The 24,412-nt window shown below is 45.6% G+C and overlaps 1 protein-coding gene across 1 annotated transcript; it reads right to left on the bottom strand.

Annotated features, from left to right (window-relative positions):
• Window positions 1-722: 722 nt before the first annotated feature.
• On the bottom strand, window positions 723-19,628 carry FAM20B (family with sequence similarity 20 member B). The gene is made up of 8 exons (XM_015423480.1): window positions 19,519-19,628; window positions 13,952-14,481; window positions 13,088-13,174; window positions 11,489-11,598; window positions 10,057-10,228; window positions 7,527-7,718; window positions 5,958-6,017; window positions 723-3,298 (listed from the first exon to the last, which is right to left on the bottom strand). Exons 2-8 carry the CDS (start codon window positions 14,326-14,328, stop codon window positions 3,067-3,069), a joined length of 1,230 nt encoding a protein of 409 aa, XP_015278966.1. The 5' UTR covers window positions 14,329-14,481; window positions 19,519-19,628; the 3' UTR covers window positions 723-3,066.
• Between the last annotated feature and the right edge of the window lie 4,784 nt (window positions 19,629-24,412).

Below are 24,412 nucleotides of genomic sequence, written 5' to 3'. Positions count from 1 at the left end.
CCCCACAACAGACATCCTGTGAGGTAGGTGGGGCTGAGAGCTCTTTTGAGGACTGCCATTGAGATAACAGCTCTGACAGAACTTGTGACTGACCCAAGGTCACACCAGCAGCTGCAACTGGAGAATCAAACCCGGTTCTCCCAGATTATAGTCTGCTCTCCTAACCACTAAACCAAACTGGCTCTCCAATCAAACATTTTGGTTCTTTGATATGCTGTTCCTGCATATGCACCTGTTTTGTTGTTGTTGCTGTTGTTGTTCATGCTTCCTTTTAAAGACTAATAGAAAAGTTAAAAAATACTTAACCTTTCCAACATTCAGTAGAGTGGAAGGCCATCTAGGGGCTGTTACAGATAACTGCTACATATACTGCAGGTTTTTATCCCAGACGAACCAGAGGCTTCATACTGCCATTCTATCAAAGGGAGTGGGTGTTGCCTTCTGCGCCCAAAGTAGCCTCCGAGGCCTGAGAACGCACAACCCGTGATGTATCCCAGCCGCATACAAGGTTTTCAGTTTAAGCTCTTGAGTCTCAAGCACCTCCCACACCCCGCTAATGCTTTTAGGAACTGGACCAGCATTAACACGAAAAGGAGCCACATCAATAGCACTGTCATGACTGCAAAGGTAGTGACAGAAGAAGCAGATCTAGACAACACAGGGTTGCCCCCCCCCCCAAGATAGTATTCATCATTCAGTAAACAACCAATCCAGTTCTTGGCTTATTAAAATTTTTATTCACATAATGTTTATGTGGAGCGTGACTCTGGGGAAAACACATTAACACGTTCCAGATTACACTGTGTTCTCTCCCGCTGTGACAGGTGCCATTTTGTGGCCGCCGCCGAGGGTGACCCTCTGGCAGCTCCAGGAAGAGACGCGAGTCTAAAGCATTCCGCTTCAGCTGCCACATAAATAAGTTACTTTCTTAATAAATTAGTGTCTTTTTAAAACTGCAGAACATTTCCAGTTCATCAGAACCCAGCGTAGAAGGCTATGATTTCTTCTGGCCTGCTTGCCAACAGAGACAAAAATACAGAGGGCTCTTTTATACTCAGTTTTGGTGCTTTGAAGCTACTCTGATGTCCATCACTGGGCAACAAAGAAACGGCCGTCATTCAAACACCCGTTGTTCACGTTGTTTATACTGGTTTGCAGCTAACACGTTGTGTATGAACAATAAGAAGGGAACATCCTGAGAACCTCAGCCAAATCTGCATGACATTTCCATCACTAGCAGTGCCTGTGTCAGTTTTGGGTGCAGGACTAGCCAAAATAGAAGGCTTTAGATGGTACAAATTTCAACTCAATATCTGATTCACTCAAATTTTCATTTTATGTTTCCAGAAGATGTTTCTAACCAGTAACCCTCATGGTAGCCACCATTACCTAATCATTCCTGTTGTAACACCACCTCTAGTACTCAGGTGAACCCCCTTTGGAAAAACTGACTCAATTATGAATGTTCTTTTTGTTCAAACACATAGCTTGCTATAGACAGGGTTTGGCAATTACATTAGTGTTTCATTAGGCCTGCTTGCAACTTTAAGAGTCACTGGCATGAGCACAAGTCTCAAAATGCTCCATGGCAGGGAAAGTTACTGAAACATAAGCAAGAACTTTTATTCCGCTTGTGTTGGCCAAGATATTGCTCAGCTGATATAAAAATCTATTAGAGTGGTGAATGGCAAATATTTGGGTCCTACTTTTAAGTCCTTAACAGGAATCCCAAGCATCAATTTTCATATCAATCAATGAAGACCGGTTGATGCCACTGATGAAATCTGACTGAATATGCACTGGTGCACAATAGTCAGAATTAAGACACAGAATAATTTTCTACGTATTTCTCCCTAGCATTCTGGAAGGAGGTTCTTTCCAAAACTAACAGGTTTATTCAAAACAGGGATGCTTAAAGCTTTCTGAGCCTCAATGCCAGCCTCAATTTCAGGCTAGTAATCACAAGGCCAGCAGATCACAGCTTGGGCTGTGTACCAGCTGAAAAAGGCATTCTAAAGACCTTAGTCAGTTGAAGGTTCAGGTATGACAAATGACACAATATCAAAGACATAATCCTATAGCACTGCATCTATGACTATGTCACAGGAGACGTGATAGCTTTGACAGAAAATCTTCCTTCCAAGTTTGGGGTGCCCAAACTATGTGTCTCATGAAGGGCTATCTATATTCTCATAAGAGGCTCAATCTTTCTTCCCTTATTTGGAAAGAGGATTTAGTTCAACTGAACCTGCATCTGATTTTTTAAAGCATTAGCAGCTATCAAAGGAATTATTATTTACTTAAAGAGAGCAAGATCCCTTGTCTATGGGAACACAGTAATGGCTTGCCTATTAATCTCTATGAAGAATTTATTAGTCATCTTTAGGACTGGTTGGGTCTTTGCTATTACCGCAGAATCCAGACTCTATTCAGCTTGCGGATGGGGCACAGGTCACAGGGACAACATAAAGGAGTTTCTCTCCTCAGCATCCTGGAATTGAAGGAGTGAGTTGAATACCACAGGTATAGTCACACGCCTTTTGATAGGGCTCACAAAAAAATCCAAATGACATCTGGGTGGAGGAGCTGTGTGCACATTCCAGGCAAGATGCCATGAAATCTCTTCCACAGGTGTACTTGTCTTGCTGCTGCTCATTTAAAAAGGGAGCCATCATGGATTCCACACCAGCCAATCCTTCACAACCCTGAACTGAACTAAACTATTTAAAAATTATACCTTGAGTAAGTGAGGGGAGACTATGGCTCTTCTGTAGAACCAGTCTGTCTTAATAGCCCAGTTCCGGTCTTTTCTCCACACACACCAGGGAAGCTCTCAGTGCAACATCCACTGCCAGCAATGGACCTCCCAAAGAGTTACAGAGGGCTGCCCAAGAGCAAGTCCCGTATCTTCAGCAGAACCTTCAAGCCACTGTTTCCTTCTCCGGTGCAGGAAAACTAGGCATTTCGTTTCCAGTTCATCCTGCTCACGGCCACGCAGAACCTGTTGTGCTGTTTTTTCTATTGTTTGTTTTTTAAGAAAGGATCCCAGCTCTCCTCCGTTGAAAGCTATAAATGGGAAAGTGTCATCCTATCTTCCACCAGCACAATATCTGAGCCAAACTGGTCTGTACATTGTTTTATCGTAGCCATGATGTTCAGGAGCCGTTGGTCCAAGGCGTCCATGTGAGGCGTGGACAAGACTGGTGAGATGGGGTCATGGGACATAGCAGTTTTTAAGGCAGACTTCAGTACCCCATTCTTTAGGTAGTTTAGCCTGTTCCAAGTGGAGACACGGATGCTGAAAGAAAAAAAAAAAGCATGTGCTATAAGCCTAGGCTCATGGAGAGGTGCATCGTGGAGAGGTACAGAGGTAGCACGTTTGGGCCTATCCACACACTAAATATAGCTATGGGTGGAGCTGTTCATTTGTTGTTGTTCAGTCGCACAGTCGAGTCCGACTCTTCGCGACTCCATGGACCAGCTCTTTGCCACAAAATATTACAAAGCAGTGGACACAAACTGGGGAGGCCTGGGTTTGGCCAATAAGTTCTCCGGATGACCTTGGACCAGGATATTGCGAGAATTAAATCCTCCTTGGAGAAAGGGCAAGATATCAGTGTGATACAAGTCTGTGGTGGAAATGATTTACGCAAATGGCCTGCGTGGGCATTTTACAAAGCTGCTCTATTGGCATGCTGTATCCCAAACTTCATAACCGCATTTTGTATTATCTAGGGTCCTTCCTCCACTAAGAAATGATGTGGGGAAAAGAGCCTTCTGGCTCACCTGACATAAAAGGTGGGTAAGCCAGCCATTCTTGTCTTGCCAATCAGCACCAGAAGGTGATGCTGACAAACTACTGCTCGACCCTGTGGAACTTGGGCAGTAGGGCTCCTCATGATTCTACCCAGGGGTCATTTCCTGTGGGAGCGCACAGGAGTGGAGCTCCGGCAGTAAGAAGCCCAGGGGGTGGGTACATGCAACAAGCCCCGCCCCCTGCTCCCAGCAGCCCTAAATCGGGCCACAAGGAGCAAGAGGCAGCCAGCTAAGTTGAAGAGCCCCCCCCCCCGCCTTCAAGTACAAGCTCTCCCTCCTCTGCGAGGGTAGATCTGCACGCCCCCCCCCAATAGCTAGCAATCCAAAACAGTCCAGTGGAGCCTTCTGACACACGTCCGGTGATGTCAGGGGGTGTGGCATATGCAAATAAGTTATGCTAATGAGCTCCTGCACCTCTTTTTCTATGAAATGACCCCTGAATCTACCTATATGAAACCACTGAGAGGGGTTTCTCAGAGATTTGACTAAAGCATTAGCAGCATGCAGATGACACATAGCGCTGCAACTCCTTTCGGACAAACTCAGTTGAAGTGGTCGATGTACTGAACAGTAAGGGGGTGGATAAGGAATAATACTAAAGCTGAATCTAGGCAAAACTAAGGTGGTGTTAGTCAACAGCAGAGCTAACCAAAGACTGAGGAGTCAGCATGGTTTAGACAGGGGTCACTCTCAGCCCTTAAGGAGCAGGTTTGTGCCCTGGAGTCCAATTAGATCCATCCCCTCAATATTTCAGATCAAATTATCGCAATGTACTTTACATAGGGCTTCCCTTTAATACTATTGGGAAACTCCAGCTGGTTCAGAATGAAGCCACAACACTGCTGAGTGAAATACCAGTATGGGAACATGCCAAGCCAATTTGCATCTGAGCATAATTCAAAGTGCTGATCCTTATCTTTAAAGTCCAATATGACCTGAGGCTGGGATATCTGAAGGACCAACTTCTCCCATATAAGCCTGCCAAGATCAGCAGAAATCTTAGTGTGTGAAACCCCTCCCTCCTGTCATGAGATCGGTGGCCTTAGGAGACAGGGGCTAGTGGCACCTTGGCTGTGGAACTCCCTCCCTACAGAAATCTGCCGACACCTGGCTGTCAAGCAAAGACAGTTTTATTCCTCCAGGCATTTGGTGATAATGAGTCTTACATTTGGCCACAGTCAAGATAAAATTTGAAGGGACTGCCTGGCTCACGGCTCAGCCTCATAGCCACACTGCTAGGTTAGCTCTCAAATTAAGGGCTAAATTAATTCTATACACGTAAGAAAGGTATTAGATGACCCGCTCTGGTTATGAGTTGCCGAAAGCAGCAGTTCAAATACAGGCCATAGTTTAATGCTAAGGCTATAAGGTGCGAACCACAGACATGATTTCTGGGGCACCTCTTTCTGACAAAAGAAGTCTGTGACATTTTTGTAGCCAAAGAGAATGAGAACTCTGTTTTTCCTCTGAGAAATCCCTGAGCTAGCAGGCCCATGGCTCCTACTCCCCACTGTTTCTTCCGTATTTACACAGCAGCACTTGCAAGGAATATCAGAACTTGGTTCTGTACTACCAGTGGCGATGCTTCATGTGATTTAGCATAAACCAGGCTCTGACAGTCAAACATTCTGAAAGCTCCCTCAGGGATTAGCAGAGAAAGATGAAGAGGACCACAGCTATTGGCTGCTATTGTCTGTCTAGGCAACTCCAGTTCTCTCTCAGTGCAGTCCTGAACACAGTTACACCCTTCCAAATCCACTGAAATCAATGGGCTTAGAAGGGTGTAACTCTGCTAAGGACTGCACTGGCTGCCTGTCTCTGCAGAAGCCTTTAGAATGATCAAGAGTCAGAGGGTAGCTTACACATGGGTATTTTTCACATGATCATTACACATGTAACCAGGATCTCAAGCGGGAAAAAAAATATTAAAAGTCCAGAGCCATCCACACACTTTAACAGAAAGTAATATGCATTGCAGAATCTAAACCAACAATTTGACTATTATTGCAATACACTGAATACCACTGGATTGGCTGCCAAACCTGCACACTCCAAGGATGCTCAGAGGAACACCAATTACCATCAATTCACTTTTAAGATCCGCATGTTGTAAGACCAATAGATATTTTGCCTTTACTCACATGCAGCATTGATAGAGAGGCGCAAGAATGCTTCTCTCATCCAGGGAAGGGTTCCCAAAACTGAAAAGCAAATGGTATCAATCAGGCAAATCCTTTGGGAAATTCTACGTCCCCTTATAAAGCAAAGCAGGAATAGGAAATACATGCAAGTACTTTATAGTACAACATCCCACAAACAATAGGTTGGATCCCACAGAGGATCTCCACAGCTTGAAGGGAGTTCCATCTGCGGAGCATGACTTCCTCCCCTCCCCACCCGCAGCCCAAAATGCCCGTCAAAATGCTGCTTTAAAGGGAGAGGAACTACCAGAAAAAGCATGAGAGGGGAGTCACAGGTCTGCTGCAGGAGAATTAAATTGGCAAAACCACCACCATCCCCCACTCCATCCATGGAAATCATCCACGGGATCCAACCCAATTAGATGCATTAAGGGGCTGTGCTGAGTTGCTTCTAAAATTTCAATGATTGCGCCAATCTTGAACCTTTGAGTAGGGCCCATAACAACACACGCTTTGCATGTAGAAGGTCCCAGGATCAGTCCCCAGTATTTTTAGTAGGTTTATACCCAGTTTTTCTTCCCAATGGGGATACAAAGCAGCATAACTCATTATTCCCCCTTCCTACATTTCATCCTCCTAACAACCAATGCTCCCTCTAAGCTGTGGAGTCTCGTCAGCAAAAATTCTACTTTGTGAGCTACTGGCATTAAAGCTGTGAGCAAGCGATTTGGCTACTGCATACATTGGCTTGCTCTGGAGCGATCCTTCCTGAGCTAAGACAAAAATGTGTGAGCTGGAGGCTAAAAAACTGTGAACTAGCTCACATTAACTCAGCTTAGAGGGAACATTGATAACAACTGCCCTGCGAGGTAGGCTAGGCTGAGAGAGACAGAGAGAGAGACAGAGAGACTAGCCCAATATCACTCAGCAAGCTTATGTGGCAGAGCAGGGACTCAAACGTGGGTATCCCAGATCCTAGTCTGATACTCTAATCACTATTCATCTACATTTCACATAGCCGGTCTGAAACAGACCCTGCCTGAAACGTTGGAAAGATGTGTCTAGTTCAAGTAGATTATGTGGATTACATCCTACAGCAGTCTATTTTAGTATAGCACCACTTCACAGATCCACATCAATGACAATCACCTTGTTTCATATGACTGAACTAATCAAATCGAACAGGCTCAAAATATAGTTTTCTGAGAGATTTAAACACCAAAGGGGGAGGTATGGTGGCTGTTCAGGGGAAATACTACCTGTCTGACTTTCTTGCACTGACAATCTTGTTCAAAGCATACAGGTAAGAAAGACTTAAGACTGCAAAAGGAAAAGATTGTTAAAATGTTTAGGTACCCAGCAGCTCCCCCAAGTAACGGAAAAAAATAAATGAGAGACTCATTGAGAGGTTCACATTGACTGAATACATGATGATGGTCTAGATTTTTGAAGGTGTCTTTTTAAAATGTGTCTATCCCCACACCATGCAATTCTCGACATCCACAAGGCAGATAGCCAAAGGCAGTCATTTTGTCTAGAGAATTTACAGAGATATCGTATACCCTTTACCTTTTGGCATTGTCAAGGAGAATAAGCATGCTGGCCCCTTCATCATCCTGAAAGCTTTCATAATGATGTCGATCAGCATTCCCAATCAAATAATCAAAGATGGCTGTATCAATGATGTCAAGGAGCCGCGGCCCTGCGTCATAGGGTGAAGTCTTCTTCACAGCGTCGCAGTAGCTCTCATCGTATTCCCACCTGCAAGACACGGAAGATCAAGGCGGAAACTGTGATGATCTATTTACCATATGAATACCCATCTTCAGACACATTTGAAGAGAGACCCTGAAAAAGGCTCAGGCCTACATAATCTCCAGAGCTTCCACATTTAGTTTCCCCCCCTTACTTAAATTATGAGTGATTAGGCTATCTACAGAAAGTCTTGTCAGATTTGTTCAAAGCCTGCTTGGTGAATGCTCACAGCAAGAGGTGGCTGACTTGTCAGCTTCACTTAGGTTTCAGCATAGCAGTTTTCTGCTTCCTTCTCTCCTTCCCGCCCACCAGCCAACCAACCTTTATCTCCCCCCCCCAATGCTGTCTTCAGCTTTCCTTCTTCACCCTGGCAGTGTCTCTCTCAGAAAATCTTCTGTGGTGGCAGCCACCAGGCTGGGCCCAATTGCACAGTGGGTGTACCCCCTCCCACACACCATTTTCTCTTTTCTTCCTCCTGATAGCCTCCATATACTCACCTTTTTCTGCTTCCTTTTCTCCATGTCAGGCTTGGCCTGATGAGTCCTCACTCAAAGACCAAAATAGCACAGGAAAGCTCCCGGCCCAGCCCTGCCCTCATCTTTAACTGGCAGAAACCAAGGCTTGACGTCTGTCAATACTGTTGTAGCTGCCTAGCAACAGCCAATGAGACAGCATTCATTCCTTAAAGCTACAGGCACTGCTTCTATTATTAGGGGGGATTTTTAACCACCACCCCATTTTTTTTTTTACATTTCAGATTTTCCTGCAAACCTAGGGCTTTCCTGAGGCTCATAGAAAGATCTGTCTTGTCTATCCATGGCCCCAGTCTTCATATTTAAGTACCCACAGATGGGACCATGTTGAGAATTCGACACAGTGATCATGTTTTATTTTGCAAGCGGTTTTGAGCAGATTCTCTGGAAAGGTGACATATACATTTTCTAAATTAAATTAAATCACTTTCTGCACTTTTCATAAATGAATGTTTCTTTCCTCATACTGCTTCTCAATTATGTACCTATAATCCTCACAAAGGCAAAGGGAGACACTGAACCTTTTAGCATTCATCTCCTCTGTACAAACCAAACTGCCAACTCTTTGCCTTTTAAACATGGTACATTTATTGTTGCTTTAACAACAGAAAGTCTGGCTCTAGAAGGTGACCTTCCTCACCCCCTAGACTTCCCTAACTCAAGTGTTGCTGAAAAAGGCCCTGAGCCAATTGCCTCCAGGCCATACCTCCAAGCCACGTCTACTCCAGGGGAAGCTACTCTCCTCTCTGACCTTACTTCATCTTAATTACTCACTTCAACTTTACCTCTCAGGGCTCTCCCCCCATCTCCTTTAAAGCCCCTCTTCTAGGGTGTGGGCCTTATGTGGGGCTAGGTTGCAAGGTGCGAGCATCTGACAGTGTTCCCCTTCTCTTCCACAATGGAGAGCTGTGCTGGGTCCCAGTGCCCTCGGAGGGAGCTAGGTGTCCATACAGATGAGGGGCAGGAAGAAAAACTAGTGATGAAAGCAAGTGCAGGCAGTGGGCTCCCCCCACCCTGCAGCCACATAATTGAGTATTAGGCCCTGCCTTTGCAAGGGGCAGTAAGATTTCAGGAGGAGAAATGTAAGAGATAAAAGTATGGAAACATGTTTGCAGGTCAGAAAGAAGAAACAGATAACCATGTTACACACAGGAATCCTAAAGAGCAATTAACAGATGCCACTATGGTTTTCAATCACATCTGGTGCATGAGGTACGGGAGTTGGTTATCTTTAAAACCAAATCAGATTCTCAGAAATCCAAATTTGAGAGTGGAATCGCAAAAAGCACAGTTCATTCTAGTCAGATATGCTAGAAGGAAGGAAGAACTAGAACCATATTCCGTACTCTTATGAACAGTTTACTTTATTCACAGAAGTTAGTGTAATGTTGATGATGGAGCTGTAGAATTATCTTAGATGAGACCAGAGGTCTTCTGCCAGCTGTTATTTCTTCTCAAACTCCAGATTTCCCAGGAACACCTCTACAGTCAAAGGCAATGGCCAAGAGAGCACCTGAGATTTTGAATTTCCCACGGTCTCTTGAGATGTTGAGCACCCTAGGTTTCACACAGCCTCAAACCACAGGCAAACCCCCATCAGTGACCCTATCTTCTTCACCAGCTAAATCTTCAAATTCTAACACTCTCATTCATTCATATAGACATAAAACCCATCACATTAGAGATTCTGACCATTACAAAGTTGCAAGAAAACTGGCTGACACCCCCTTTCCATCTGTGAAACAGTCCTTGTTTCCCCAGACTGGTCAACAGACACTGCAAAAAGACCATGACTGTGACGAATCTCGTACCTGGCCAATTTGCCCTCCCTGTAGGTCCTTCCCCATGGATGCCGATGCTTCTGAAGAGGCCAAACATCTGGCAGCCACAGCGTGACAGATCCCTCCATGGTGTCCCCATCAGCACAAGCGGGCTCTGTTTCCCGGCAATAGTAGCACTTCCCATAGAAGCAAGTATTATTCCCTTCAAAGCAAAAGAAGAAGTCCCTTCAACTTAATGTTCAGGTTTTTAAACAAAAAAGCTCTGGGATGTCCAGAGGCTAGTCAGGGATTTTTCCAGAGAGCCAACCTTCCAATGCAGAAATTGCGATCAACCTACTTTATATTGCTCAAGAGAAAACCCAGCTACTACTACTGCCCAACATTGTGGGAAAAGGCTGTAACAAATCTTACTACGCCTGACTGAGGGCAAGGACAGATATTTGCTTTACATGCACAAGTATAAGGAACATTTATTCACATGATACTAAAAACAGGAATATCAAAGCGTGAGGCAGACCTCCTGGTACTGGTTAACGGCTGATGGTTTTAAACAACTGCTTCTTTTAAATTTGATTTTTGATACTATCTTAGCTATGTTGTAAAGCCTCCTTTGAGTCTGGTTCTGAGGAAAGCCAGAATATAAATGTTTTTAAACCAACTACTGAAATTACTCTTGAAACAATTTGTTGTCCCAATCAACGCAAGAAGAAGTGAAACGGCAAAGATCGCTCCTTAACAAAAGATTCCTGCACATAATAATCTGTGGAATAAGCTCCTTAGCAGACATAACAGACTGAATCTTACAGTCTCTTTCTGCGTGTGGAAGGACACTTTTGGTGGTTGAAGGGAGGAATATTTGTTGTGTCACCCCTCCCAGGGCAGACTGTGCCCAACACTATTCCTGGGAGTCTTCTACACCTGGGCCAACCGCTGGGGGGCCTACATCAGAAGGGAGTAGAGCAGGAAAGTTCGATTCCACAAGCAGAGCTCTGCTTTTGGGTCACCAATGTTTCCCTTCTTCCATAGTTAAGCTACTGGGGGTGTGCCATGGAGTGATGTGCTCCCTCCACTCCTTTCTTCCATCACGGACATGAACTTCCCCATCTTTTCTCTTTTTAGAACTAACTACAGCACACTCCCTGTCTACTGATGTTACCTCTAACCACAGTCAGCTTCGAACTACAGTTTGCAAACCCAGTGGGGTGGTTGTTAATAACCGGTGCAGTCAGAATTCTGCACCATGGTTAGGCTCCGACAGGTGAGAACAAAATTGTACGAGAGGTGAGAAGGAAGGGAAAGGGAGCATCTGAGCCTACTTCATTCTCCCCATTTACTGACTCTTGGGAGATCAGGAAAGTTACATCTGCACTGGACTTAAGGGACTTCCAAAGCACAAGCAGACAGAACTTTTGCCAGCTCTTTGTGTGCTTCTTTCAATACCCGAGAGGACTTCCTCACTCACCTAACGCCAGGAAGGTACTGAGCAGCTGCTCCGTGGCAACAGGTTTGATTTCTGTGCGGAGATTCACAAACCTGCCAACCACAATAGGGGCTCGCCGGAAACCCAAGATTCTGTTTGGAGGAGAAAGCACACGAAAGAATGAAGCTTGAGGATAGGCGACATGGTACAAATCAGTCTTTTTAAACACACACAAACACAGGACTTAAAACCCATTTGCACAGAGCTGGAGAATTTACAGAGCATTTTTCAATTGAGCCAGAACCCCCTCAGCTGCATATGCCATTCTCATCACATGAACGAGATAGTGCTCACCACTATAGAAGTGAAACTCACAATTAGGGATGCTAGGGAAAAACATTGGGGAAAATGTCCTGAGCCACAAGACAGGTGGTCCAACTGCTGGGGCCAGGCTGAACACATATCCAAGGCCCTGAGGTTGCCTGCTGGAACTAGAGAGCAGCTGGCAAAAGGTATAGTGGCCAAGGGCAGAAAACCAACTGTTAACGTGCTGGATCTGTGCAAATCACGGGGGCCAGCATACCCATATTCCACAAACCCATGCATACACACAACGTCCCAGTTTGCTAATATGTCTTTGCCCTCAAGCTATGAGGTTTCACATTTAAGCACTCAAGCCCTTGGCAGCAAGCTCAGTACTGCACACTATGGTCATCACAGGGCTGATGCCAAAAACAGCACTTGAGAGCTTCCCCTCCTGTGCCATAATATTTAAGAACATAGGGACATTCCAACATAATGTAAGTTCCACATGATGGAACAGAGACTCAACTCAGGGAAGCAGGTTTTGGTATAGACCAGCCCCAGAACTGATTTAGATTACGGCTTTATCCTAGGTGTAACTAATGCTCTTGGCATACGTCACACAAGACAGGGAAAAGTTTAGTTGCTGCGACAAATGTCTAGTTACTTACAAAAACTTTCATAAAATGTACGGGCCTTTTTTGTTTTTTTTTACAAGCTTGCCTGCCTGACACATAACTAGTCACTCACAGCCTAAGAGAGCTGCTGTAAAGTTGCCATGCTTGTCTCCTGGAAGTAATTTTCTACCTTCCACAGGTGACCAGGCAAGTGACTATTTACAAGCCTGCTTCAGTTGTTTCAATGGCTGCTGCTGTTGCCACTCCAGTTACGTGAGAACCATGTTGGGAGCACCTTACCTAGAAAATTATCTGGATTCTCACATTTAGAAAACAAAATAAGGAAAAATGCTATCCTATACAGCTCTTCCACATAAACATAAACAGAAGAATGCAGACACAATAAGAGTTAGCTATACAATGGGCCTTGGTGTTTAGTCATGCCAGCCACATGACCACGGAAACGTCTTCGGACAGCGCTGGCTCTTCGGCTTTGAAACGGAGATGAGCACCGCAACCCTACAGTCGGACTCGACTGGCTTTCGAGCAAGGGAACCTATACAATGGGGACCCTTTTTCCTGCCTGCCTGCAATTTTAACCAGTTCAAGTAAGAAATCGTTTTCTTCTATTGTGTCCAAGGACAACTACTTTTTCCTGTTCTCAGTCTCTAAAAATAATTAATTGTAATACAATTTTAATTGTAATTCAGCATGAGTGTACCTGTCCAGATGGAAGGCTGCCACTTCCGCATTGTGCCTGTCGTATCCAGCATACGGCTCTCCTTCTACCACATAGTCTCTAGCATATCTGAAAGTCGTAACAAGAGAGAGACATTCTAGTGCACTGTTCCGGATTTCGACTTCCAAGCTGCAAAAGAACAGGTCAAGCGGAAGGAGGATCTGCGTATTCTAATGTAATTCACTGAGAAGGAACATGGTTTAATTTAGAGACATTTTTCTCGGGTAATAATCATATTGCCATTATGAGCTGCAAGCTAGAATTCTGAACAGCAGACAGAATTTGTTGTGTAATCTACATGGTGGTTCACGGCCAGAATGTCTTTTCTATGGCGACTTCCCATCCAGCTCTAGCAAACCCAGGATCCATGAGGGATGTATCCAATCAGAAGCTGGCTTGTGAGAAAGGCGCTAATCATCTCAGACACTCCCCTCAGCTCTCTATACTCTTTCCACAAATGAACACTGTATTGAAATAGATGGACAGGCAATTAAGCTACATCTCCTGTCAGCCCTCTTCTCTCCTTCTTCTGGGAATGATTATAAAGCACTCCACTTTGGGAAACCCTGGTGAAAGTCTTTTAGTTTCTCTTATCATTCAATGCAGGACCTGGATGGTCCAGGCTGGCCTGATCTTGTTGGATCCCGGAAGCTAAGCAGGGTCAGCCCTGGTTAGTATTTGGATGGGAGACCACCAAGGAAGTCCAGGGGTGCTAGGCAGAGGAAGGCAATGGCAAAAAAAAACCTCTTAAGTCTCCTGCCTGGAAAACCTTACAGGGTTGCCGTAAGTTGGCTGCAACTTGATGGCACTTTACACACACACACACCATTAAATGAGCACTTTTACCTCTTAGGTTTGAAGACCACTTTCTGTCCCCCTTCCAATATGAGTAATGCTTTCAGCTGAGTGCCCTTGTAGCCTACGTCTGCTTTGATGATCTTTTTTGTAGCCATGGCATGCATCACGGCCCCAAGTTCTGGCGTCTCCTCTGGATACACTTCACGTGGCACCACCCACTGGGCTGCAATCTCCCAGGGGGACTGCAGCGTGTGGTCAAGTCGCGGGTCCAGTACCACCTGCAGGCTGGCCATCATGCGATGATAAGCGCGCTGGTCCTCACGGTTAGCTGCCGACGTGTCCAGGTTGTCTATGAGGAAAACCTTGGTGAAAATGAAGATCACGAGGAGGATTGCCAGAAGCACCACCCGTTGCTTCAACTTCATGGTGGGAAATAGTCTCTAATCCCAATCAGCTCTTCCAAAGGCTACAGGAAGTCTCTTACAAAGCAAGGCGAGAAGCAGCGTGGAACTTGATGGATTTCATTCATAGCCATTACTCCAACTAGTCCACTGTGGCAGATCCATCTTCCGGTACCACTGTAAGTTAATAAACATAATGGAATTTTATACCTTGAGGCATGATCTGCCGGTTGGCTGTGTATAATAGACATTTCTGTTTTTTAGTACTTCTGCTGCACACTCAATAAAAGACCTACTTTCCGTAACCTGCATTTTTTAGCTCCGCGACACTGTTGAAAATTCTTCAGATAAGTGCTTCCCCACCGGAGTCTGACTGTGAGATATGGAAAGATTTGTACTTGATGATAATTCTAAGGAAATCTACTTACATGGTATAAGAGACAAAGCAGCTGGGCGAGCTTTAATACCTGACAAGAATCTTGCAAAATACAGTTGTGCAGGCTGCAGATCCACATGACAGGCCAAACAGCTGTCCTGTGCAAGTTTTTTTAAAAAAAAATACTGCAAAAATGTGCTGCCAAACAAACACAGAAAAGACTGTGCAAGAAGATTACCATGTTTGTTTATACCAGTGTGAGCCACCTAATTTCTGTTAGTAGTCTTTCTATTGCAAAGTCCCCAACTTTTGCAGATTTAAACACACCTTTTGTTTTGAGAGAACGAGAAGTAGCACCAGTGCTACACAAACATAATTCAGAGGCACAGAAAGACCTCCAAGATGTCTTGGTAGGATGTAAGCCACAGCATGGCTAACAATTTACTTGAGAGCATTGACACCAATTGTCCAATATACAGGCTTGATCAGTCGTGTTTTGGCTATGGGTTAGATTTTTTAAAAAACGATAAACCACTTCCTCTATACAAACTCCAGAAGAGTGAGCACAGAGGGTGTGATCACTTTATCATCTTGGTCAAACCACAAACACCCCCACCGACAATTAGATCTGGGGACAGCAATCCTTTACATAAGCAAGATACATCCCCACCCTCTTTCTTGGCTCATCCTTCCCTCCCCCAATAGCAACATTTTAAATGTAAGAGGGCAGTTCACCACTGTTCTCCTATTGAGGGGCAGGCCTCCTTATCACAATAGGTCTAATTCTCAACACGGCCCCATATGTGGATACTTAAAACTGGAGACTGGGGCCAGGGACAGACAAGACAGATCTTCCTACAAACCTAAGAAAAGCCTAGGTTTGCAGAAAATCTGAAATCTTAAAAAAACCCAAAATATATTGGACAAGTTAACTTCCCACCAATGATAAAAGGAGCACCTGTAGCTTTAAGAAACAGATGCCCTTAGTGGCTGTTCCTAGGTAACCACAACAATATTGCCAGCCTTGGCGATACTTAGTTTCTGTCAGTAAAAGCCAGGGTTGTTGTGGCCTTAAAGGGAGGACTCATTGCTGCCAGCAACCACTGGGCAACTTGCTACTATGTACCTTGCATTACTTAACCAGTCCTGGCTGCTTGCTACTGTTCAACTGCAGCCAACCAACAAAGCCCAGTGTGATGAAGCACTTTGAGTTTCACATTAAGATTTGGGAGACCCAGGTTTGAATCACCATTCTGCCACGGAACCTCACAGGTTAACTTTGGGCTGGTCACACACTCTCAGCCTATCCTACCTCACAGGGCTGTTGTGAGGACAAAATAGAGGAGCGTTGTTGTGAGGGCAAAATGCAGGACAGGGGAATGATGTAAGCCGCTTTGGGTCCAAACTGTGGAGAAAGGTAGGATATAAATGAAGCAAATAAACATCAAATATAGTTGAAGATGAGGGGGGGGGCAGATAAAATGTGAATGGGTTTGAAAGAGAGGAGGATATGGGAGTTGCTAGGAGGTGGGAAAGAGAAAACAGTGTGGGAATGGGATACAGGAGAAAGTGAGGTACCTCCCACAAATCCCTGTAGGTTCCCCACTGTGCAGCTGGGCCCAGCTTTGTTAGGCACAAAACAACTTTGTCAGTGTTTTCCCAGGAAGAGGTTGCCAGGGGAAAGGAAGGAGGGAAAGTTGAAGATGGGAAGGAGAGAAGGAAGCAAGAACACAGTACAGGCTAGAGAGCATTCAGGGAAGGGAAACAGTGGTGGAGGGCAAAATTAGATGCCCACTGCAAGTCCCTGTGGTCATCCACTTGAGTTATTCTGAACATATCATTTACACCAATTGTGATCTATAGCTATGTCCAGTAAAAAATAAGGATCATGTGTTTATAAAACAGCCACAGGATGTGACAATCAGGATACACAAGGATATGAAACATCTGCAACAGGAACATGTTACTGGACGTCTTGTACATTGACTAGTATTGTTACCTTGTGCAGTACTTCTAAGGATGTTTCATAATAGGTATCAGCTACAGTACTGGTTTTGTGGTATTCTTCACCAAAAAATTTCCTTGCTTCATTCTCCTTCCCATCCACCAATTAACCTCCATTTTATCTGCCCCCCCCCCAATCTATACTGTAGAACTTACACAGATCATATGAGGTCTTGGTTAAAATTCGGAGAGAAAGCTCTATGTAAATCCTTCATCTCCTTCCTTCTTTGACATGTGGTATGATCTGGTTTTCCTTTGCTGGTTTTTCCACAGAACTTCAGAAAAGCCTCCAGAACCAATTATTTTTATTGCCTTGAAGTTTTACAACCTCTGTTTATACCCTGTAGGTTTTAATTTCACCACATTTCAATTTTACCACCATAATTGTTTTATGACTGAGATGTATTGTAAATAAACTAGCTTATTTACAAATATGGCAGGGTATACTTTCCCCTAACAAACAAACGAGGGAAATGAGTTTCTGAAGTCTGCTGGTTGAACTGTCCCTGGTGTTTAATTTCAGGGGGGAGAAGGAAAGAAGAATGTAGCACAGTGGGTACCTTGACGTGGATAGCTCAAGCTAGGCCAATCTCATCAAATCTCAGGAGCTACACAGGGTTGCCCCTGGCTAGTATTTGAATGGGAGACCACCAGAGAATACCATGGTTGTGACATGGAGGCAGGCAATGGCAAACCACATCTGAACGTCTCTTGTCTCGAAAACCCTACAGGGTCGCCATAAACCAGCTGTGACTTGATGGCACTTTTCACCACCACCAGCATAGTGGTTAAGAGCGTCAGTGGGGGAAGCCCAGGCAAAACCCCTACTCTGCCATGAAGCAGACTGGGCGACCCTGAATAGCCACCCTCACTTAGCCTTACCTACTTCACAGTTATTGTGAGGACAAAATGTGCTCCTTGGAAAAAAGAGCCAGCTAAAAATACCGCACCAATCTTGTGCAGTTTTTTAGAAATGTGCTTTCATTCAAAACATCCATGGTAATAGATCTCATTCACAGAATGGCAGGTTATTTACTTGCCATTTGAACCTATGACAATTCTATTCTGTTACTCGAAAGGTGGGATAGCAGGAAAAGATCTGGAGATCTTTTTGGTCTGCTTACAGCAGCTAGGCTGTGTGTAGAGCTACCTACAAGAGCTGAAGCCACCCTCCATTAGTATTAGAGATTGTGGGAAATTGTTTTAAGGACAAAATGAGCCCATTAGGTAAGCCTGGAAGACCCTGGCTTGTAATGTACCAAACAGATTTGTAGAGAAATGGTCACTGTTCATTAAGCACTGGAATAACAAATTTCAGGATGAAGTTATACATTATGTATGTTATGACGGGACAGGATTGCTCCATGTTTATTAAGCTTTGTAATGGAACTTCTAATAATAAAACGTATTTCAAGAATAGACAGATGCCACGGTTCAGATCTTTCTGAAAGCAAATACTTCCGATCTGAATGTTTCCCACTCTAGATCTCCTAAGAGAGGTCTGGTCTAGACATGCAGTGGAATGAAGTGACAGAACAGGCTGTTCCACTTCAGAATGCAGGTGGAGTTGGGCGCTTAATGCTCCCCGCCTATAACTAATTAGTTCATCGGGGTAAAAGATTCAAGCCTATTCCTTTGCACACTGTAGAACTCTAAACAACGCAATGGTCTCCTCTGCAGTCTGAAACAGCAAAGTCCATTCTACCCCTTCACTGTGCAGCCCGGAGCTGGTGTCAGCATACCTTGAGATAAGGTAGCTGCCCGGGCTCACTACCCCAGAGCCACACGGAGACACGGAAGGAATAGTGGCACTCCTGCTGGGCACAGTGGTGATCTTCCTATCTGCATTTACTAAAGCACTATCAGGGTAAGGACATACGGTCAAGTAGGAAGGCTCACAAACAAGAAGGGGAAATCAGGAAACACAGGCATGTGGGGATGTGGGTAGGCTGGCAGCAATGCTCCCTCTAAGCTGTGGAGTCTGGTGAGCAAAAATTCTACTTTGTGAGATATTGACATTAAAGTTGTGAGCAAGCAATTTGGCTACTGCATAAATTCGTTTGCTCTGGAGCCCTCCTTCCTGAGCTAAGGCAAAAATGCGTGAGCCGGAGGCTAAAACCCTGTGAGCTAGCTCACACTAACTCAGCTCAGGGGGAACAGTGGCTGGAAGGAAGGCATGGGGGGGGGGGCCTGCTGGTGGTCACAGAGGAGATGGTGGGCCTGGCCCCAGACCTGTTGCAGCCCATCTAGATCAGGCCAGGGGGCAAAAACAACAGTCCCATGTAGTGATTCAGCAATGAAGGAGGAAGTATCCTCCACACACGCTCAGAGTCCCTTTCACCCATTAACACGCCCTGAGCAGCAGAGCGCCACGCCCTCTGTCGTGGCTCAGCAGTGCGAGCAATGTGCCCTCTGCACATGCTCAGAGGCACTTCCACACCTTCACCTTGTCTGTGACTACGTGGCATATGTCAACAGTTCAGTGTTGGAGCTCCTGAAGACACACGAGAGGGGCGGAAATAAGAGGATATCCTCTAAACTTCCTCAACACAAGTGAAACGCGGAGCTGTGAGGTAATTGCGCTGGCCGTCATGTTCTGCCCCCCCCCCCTCTTTACAGGACAGTGTTGGTACATCCCTCCTAGTCTCCCCACCCCCTTCATACACATGGACGGACCCACGGTGAATTATGAAGGCGGGGAGCGCAATGGGAGGGGATTTACAGAGCCCGGCTTCCCCACCACACACACACTTTTAGCCCTCCAGTGCGCGCGCACCCCCCTCTCCTCTCTCCTTCCCTCCCTCCCTCTCCTCACCGTTCGCTTCATTACTTACGCAACCAACAAGCACCCACGCGCCATCCCCGCTGACTGGGCCAGCCGGCACTGCCGCCACCGCCAGCTGCCCCTCTCTCCGCGCTCCCCTCACTCACGCAACATGGTCCCGCCCAGCTCGTCCACCCCCCTTCAGCCAATGGGAACGCCCGGCAAGGCCACGCCTCCCTCTACAGCCGTCTACCCGCCCTGAACGAGGCGACGTCGCGCGGTTTACTCTCGCGCTAAGCGCGGAGACGTAGCCGCCCAAGAGTTCCTTTTTGAAGCGACTCGGCGTTGCCGACCCGCGCCAATGGAAAGCCGCTGTCCAATCATGCCGCTTGGCTTCCTTCTTTGCCAGCCAATGAAAAAAAACACGCTGTGGAATACGAGACGAGGTAGGCGGGACCTCGTGTGGGTGTCCTGTTAACCGTTTCCTGCCCGGAGGAGACCGAGGCTGTGCGCCTAAAGACGCTTTCCTGGGAGTAAACTACGTTTAATAACACCACAGAGTTACTTCTTGCTGATGTGCTCTTAATACTTGGAGTGCAGTCGAATTAGCAAGAACAACTGCGTTGTTTCCATTTTCTCAATAGAAAATTCATTGATTCCAGGAGTCTGTGTCAAGCAAATGCCAGTAAGAAAACGAATAACGTCCTTGTGTGACACTATAATGCCCCTGTACATCCAGGTTCCATTTACCTTTCGCCCAATGGCTATTGATAGGCCAGGATTTTGTCTAAACTCTTTCTTTAAAGCTATCTAAAATGGTGGCTATCACTACGTTTTATAGTATGTTTGCTATTGTAAAAAGTATTCGTAATGCCTAAAGTACTTGTTAATGAGTGACAGGTAAGCAGGTAGTCATTCCTAGATTAAATAGATGGTTATATTAACATTTTTATACATGTTTTACGGATGTCCAGGTGTAAAAATGAGCAAAGCAAAACCAAACATCTCAAATCACTTTTAGTTACACAACAACAATGGCTACCTCTGTACACAGCGGAACATTATGCTATGGTTGCCCTTTAACAACCATCTCCTGCCTGGCCTACACAAGAAAATCCAGTTAAATTATTGCTGTAGCACAGTACTCCTCCACATGGTGTGTAGGCATGCCAGGCCTGTGCTCGTGCTACCTGGAAGATGTTTCAGGCCTGGAAGGGGAATGTGTCACTGCCCCCTCATGACACTCCAGGAATTCCCCAAACTATTGTAATTACCATAGAGATTGGGTCAGTTCCTAAAGATTCTCTGGGTGGTTGATGTCACTTCCATGCCTTCACCAGTGACATTAAAATATCAGCAAAGCCCCCACCTCCTTTATCCTGCTGCTCACTGGTCCGAGGACAGGCAATGGAGGGGAGGAGCTGCTGTTTCCATGTCCTCAGCAGGCAATTAGAATTCCTGATGGCTCCTTTGGCAACATAATGTCCACCTATGGGTCTCCTGCCATCCAGTAGCTTCTTCCACAAAGCAAACAGCATACAGGAGATCTTTTAGAAGAACTCAAGAGGCATTGCCGTTGTCTCTGCAGGGACCTTTCATTCCAAAACAGCTGCCTCCATCATAGAGGACACTTGGCTTGCAACCTCCCAATAGTTTGTGGCTGACCTAGAGTTGCCAGCCCTGGGTGGGAAAATATCTGGAGACTTTGGGTGGACTCAGGAGAGGGTGGGGTTTGGGGAGGGACCTCAGCATGGTACAATGCCACAGATTTCACCCTTCAAAACAGCCATTTTCTCCAGGAGAACTGATGTCGGACTCCTGAACAAACATATTCTCAACAACACTCTCTTGGCAGTGATTTGTTTATTGAGAGAGCAGCATGTCTCAAGCTAAAACCATCTTGTGTTAGAACTGACCAGGTTGGTGCCATTTCAGAAATTATATAGGATTCAAACAAGCCCCCCCCCCCATGACCCGTCCAATCACTCCTTTCATTCAGCCCGCCTAAATCTAGTGTGCACCGTTAGGGCTCCTTCCCCCACCTGCAACCTACTATAATTTATCTATGACAAGCCGGCTAGCAGAGACAGGCTTTCAAGGTCATTTCCCATACTTCCCAAATTGGGAGGCTTCTTAAGAAAACAGCTGCAAAGCAGTGAAGCACGTTCCCACACACACACTCACACACACTCACTCCAGCCCTCCCCCCAAGAGATGCAAACAGGAAAATCATAGGCAGTGAAAACAGAATACACAAAACTCAGCCCCCCCCCCAAGAGATGCAAACAGGAAAATCATAGGCAGTGAAAACAGAATACACAAAACTCATGACAAGCAAGGGTCCAAGTCTGACAATTGATGTCTGTCAGCTGGAGATCAGTTGTAAAAGCAGGAGATCTCCAGGTCCCACCTGGAAGCTGGCAACCATAGGCTGACCCCAGCAACCCATGGCAGCCATTTTGTGGTGCACCTACTCTCCATTTTCAAAATTCTGAAAGTATCCAAAGGCTCACTGAAACTGCAGGCCCGTGCTACAATGCAATGGTAACACAATATCCAGTTACGTATGATTGCTAAGCAAGCCAACTGACTGTAATGTCTGGACATTCCTTCCAAGCAATTGGTTTTCCCAGAGGTCATTTCGGGGGGAACGTGGGGGAATGCAGTTCCCCCGGGTGAGGTGCAGGGGGGCGGGGCACATGACGAAGCCCCGCCCCCTGCTTCCGGCCGCCCCGCTTCCAGCCCTCATTTAGCCAGGAGGAGGCAGGAGAAGAGGGAGGATAAGTTGCTTCCTCCCCGCCTCTCCCCACCCCTGCCTGCCTGGGGCCAGGGAGGGCCTTGGCAGGGCTTCCTCGCACTCCCGCTGGCCTTGCAGGTCCACCGCCGGGCCCCTGATGTCAGGGGGTGTGGCATATGCTAATGAGTTATGCTAATGAGTTCCCCTAGCTCTTTTTCTACGAAATGACCCCTGGGTTTCCCAGCTAGGGAAGCCAGCCTCTAGGTGGGACCTGGGGATCCCCTGGAATTAGAGCCCATCTCCAGACTACAGAGATCAGTTCCCCTGGAGAAAATGGAGGTTTTGGAGGGTGAACCGTCTTCCCCAGACTCCATCCCCAAATCTCCAGGCGTTTCTCAACCTGGATCTGTCAACCGTGCCCTAAGATATTGCAGAAGAATGGAATCATTTGGCACTCTCCCCTCCAGGATTCTATAAACTCTTAAGGGTTTGAGTAAGCCACTTTCATTTCTGTGGTGGTCCCTTCCCCTCCCCACCCTTTATCTGACTCTCAGCTGTTCTTAATATCCCAAAGCTCCAAGAGCTTGCTCACTCCTCATCAGGTCACTTTTGGGGAAGGGAGTGTTCACCTTCTTGGGTTAATTTACAAAGACCCTGCACACTTGGGTAGGATTACCAACTTCCAAGGCAGGGCCCAGAATTCTCCCAGAATTACTATTAGGGTTGTTAACCTCAAGGCGGATGCTGGAGATCACCTGGAATTATAACTGATCTCTGGATTACATTGATCACTTATTTACTATTTACATATTTAAAACATTTATTCCACTTCTCCTAGAGCAAAAGGCTATTTTGGAAGGTGGACTGCATAGCATTATACCCTACCAAGGTCCCTCCCCTCCCTAAATCCCACTCACCCAGGTTCCACTCCCAAAACTCCAGGTATTTCCAACCCAGAATTGGCAGCCCTAATTATTATTTATCTCCAGACTACAGAGATCGATTTCCTTGGAAGAAATGGCAACCTCAGAGGAGGGAGTCTAATGACATCTCATCCTGGGCTCCTTCCCCCTCCTTCCAAGCCCGGGCTAGCTCGACCCCGTCAGATTTCAGAAGCTAAGCAGCGTCAGCCTTGGCTAGTATTTGGAAGGGTGACCTGCAAGGAATACCAGGGCTGTGACGCAGAGGCAGACAATGGCAAACCATGTCTGAAACATCTCTTGCCTTAAAAACAAATCTATCTCGCCCCCTAGTGGTGCATAACACTAAAAAAGAGCTAGAATCTCTGGCTGTCAGACAATCTTAGGATCTCCTGGCTATTCTACACACAGTGCCATACAATTATTATTATTAATTATCCTCTCCAAAATATGCCTTTCCAAGGAGTGCTCCTCCCCAGTTTCCAGGAATTCCCAACCCAGAGCTGCAATCCTACTGGAGAATCACTGAATTTGACCTTATTTTGCTGTTTTAGTGATTGCCACAAGACTCAGCCATATAGTGACAACCTGGGGTCTCACAAAGAATTACATGGAGGGGAAGAGTACACAACAGGTCTTCAGGTAACATAATTCTCCCTCCCCTCTTTCCCCTCCTTTAACTGGCCCTGAACTGCTCTCAACAAGCTGTACCTTCTGCAGCGTATTTACCAAGATACTTTTTGCCTACCTGCTGAGTCCCCTAAATAATGTAGAAATCCCTACCTTGTCTGTGCAGGGTCTGGTTTTCCATCTGCTGTGATTAGTGTAAGCCACCCAATTATTAATAGGTCTGTGCTGTTCACCCAGTATGGGTGGTTAAAGAAATTCGAGGAAGGCACGGTGATTCTGAAGAAGTTAGGTGGTGTTTGTTGCAGTGGTTAAAAAATGTAACACTCCTGTTTAAACAAATATTGAGAAACATGGGCTGGCCTGAACACGTCACTTTCTAAAGGATGTAATAAAACAGAGAAAGACAACAGTATGAATTCAATAACAGGAAGGCATTTAATTGTACTTAGAGGCAGAAGTAATTAGCTTTCTAAAAAGAGATAACCATTGAGAAAAATATCTGCCTTATTATGCAAAAATTAATAAAGCACAATTACTCATTTTTAATATATGTATTGGGGCCACAGAGTGGCAGGCATTAGGATAAATTTGTCATATTTAAGAAGTAGTCAGCTGTATATCACCAGGAGGATATCACTGTATTTTAAAGTACACATAGAAACATTACAGCATAGGTA

The sequence above is a fragment of the Gekko japonicus genome, unplaced genomic scaffold, assembly GCF_001447785.1.
Source record: "Gekko japonicus isolate JY-2015 unplaced genomic scaffold, Gekko_japonicus_V1.1 scaffold2421, whole genome shotgun sequence".
Lineage (NCBI taxonomy): Eukaryota > Metazoa > Chordata > Lepidosauria > Squamata > Gekkonidae > Gekko > Gekko japonicus.
This window is presented reverse-complemented; position numbering and strand designations above follow the sequence as displayed.

What these genes read in the sequence shown, in the direction of transcription:
- FAM20B (XM_015423480.1), bottom strand. Translation starts at nt 14,328, where the DNA reads ATGAAGTTGAAGCAACGGGTGGTGCTTCTGGCAATCCTCCTCGTGATC. An exon ending in GTGGTCTTCAAACCTAAGAG is followed by an intron (nt 13,175 to 13,951) that starts GTAAAAGTGCTC and finishes TACGACTTTCAG; the next exon opens with ATATGCTAGAGACTATGTGG. An exon ending in GCAGCCTTCCATCTGGACAG is followed by an intron (nt 11,599 to 13,087) that starts GTACACTCATGC and finishes TCCTCCAAACAG; the next exon opens with AATCTTGGGTTTCCGGCGAG.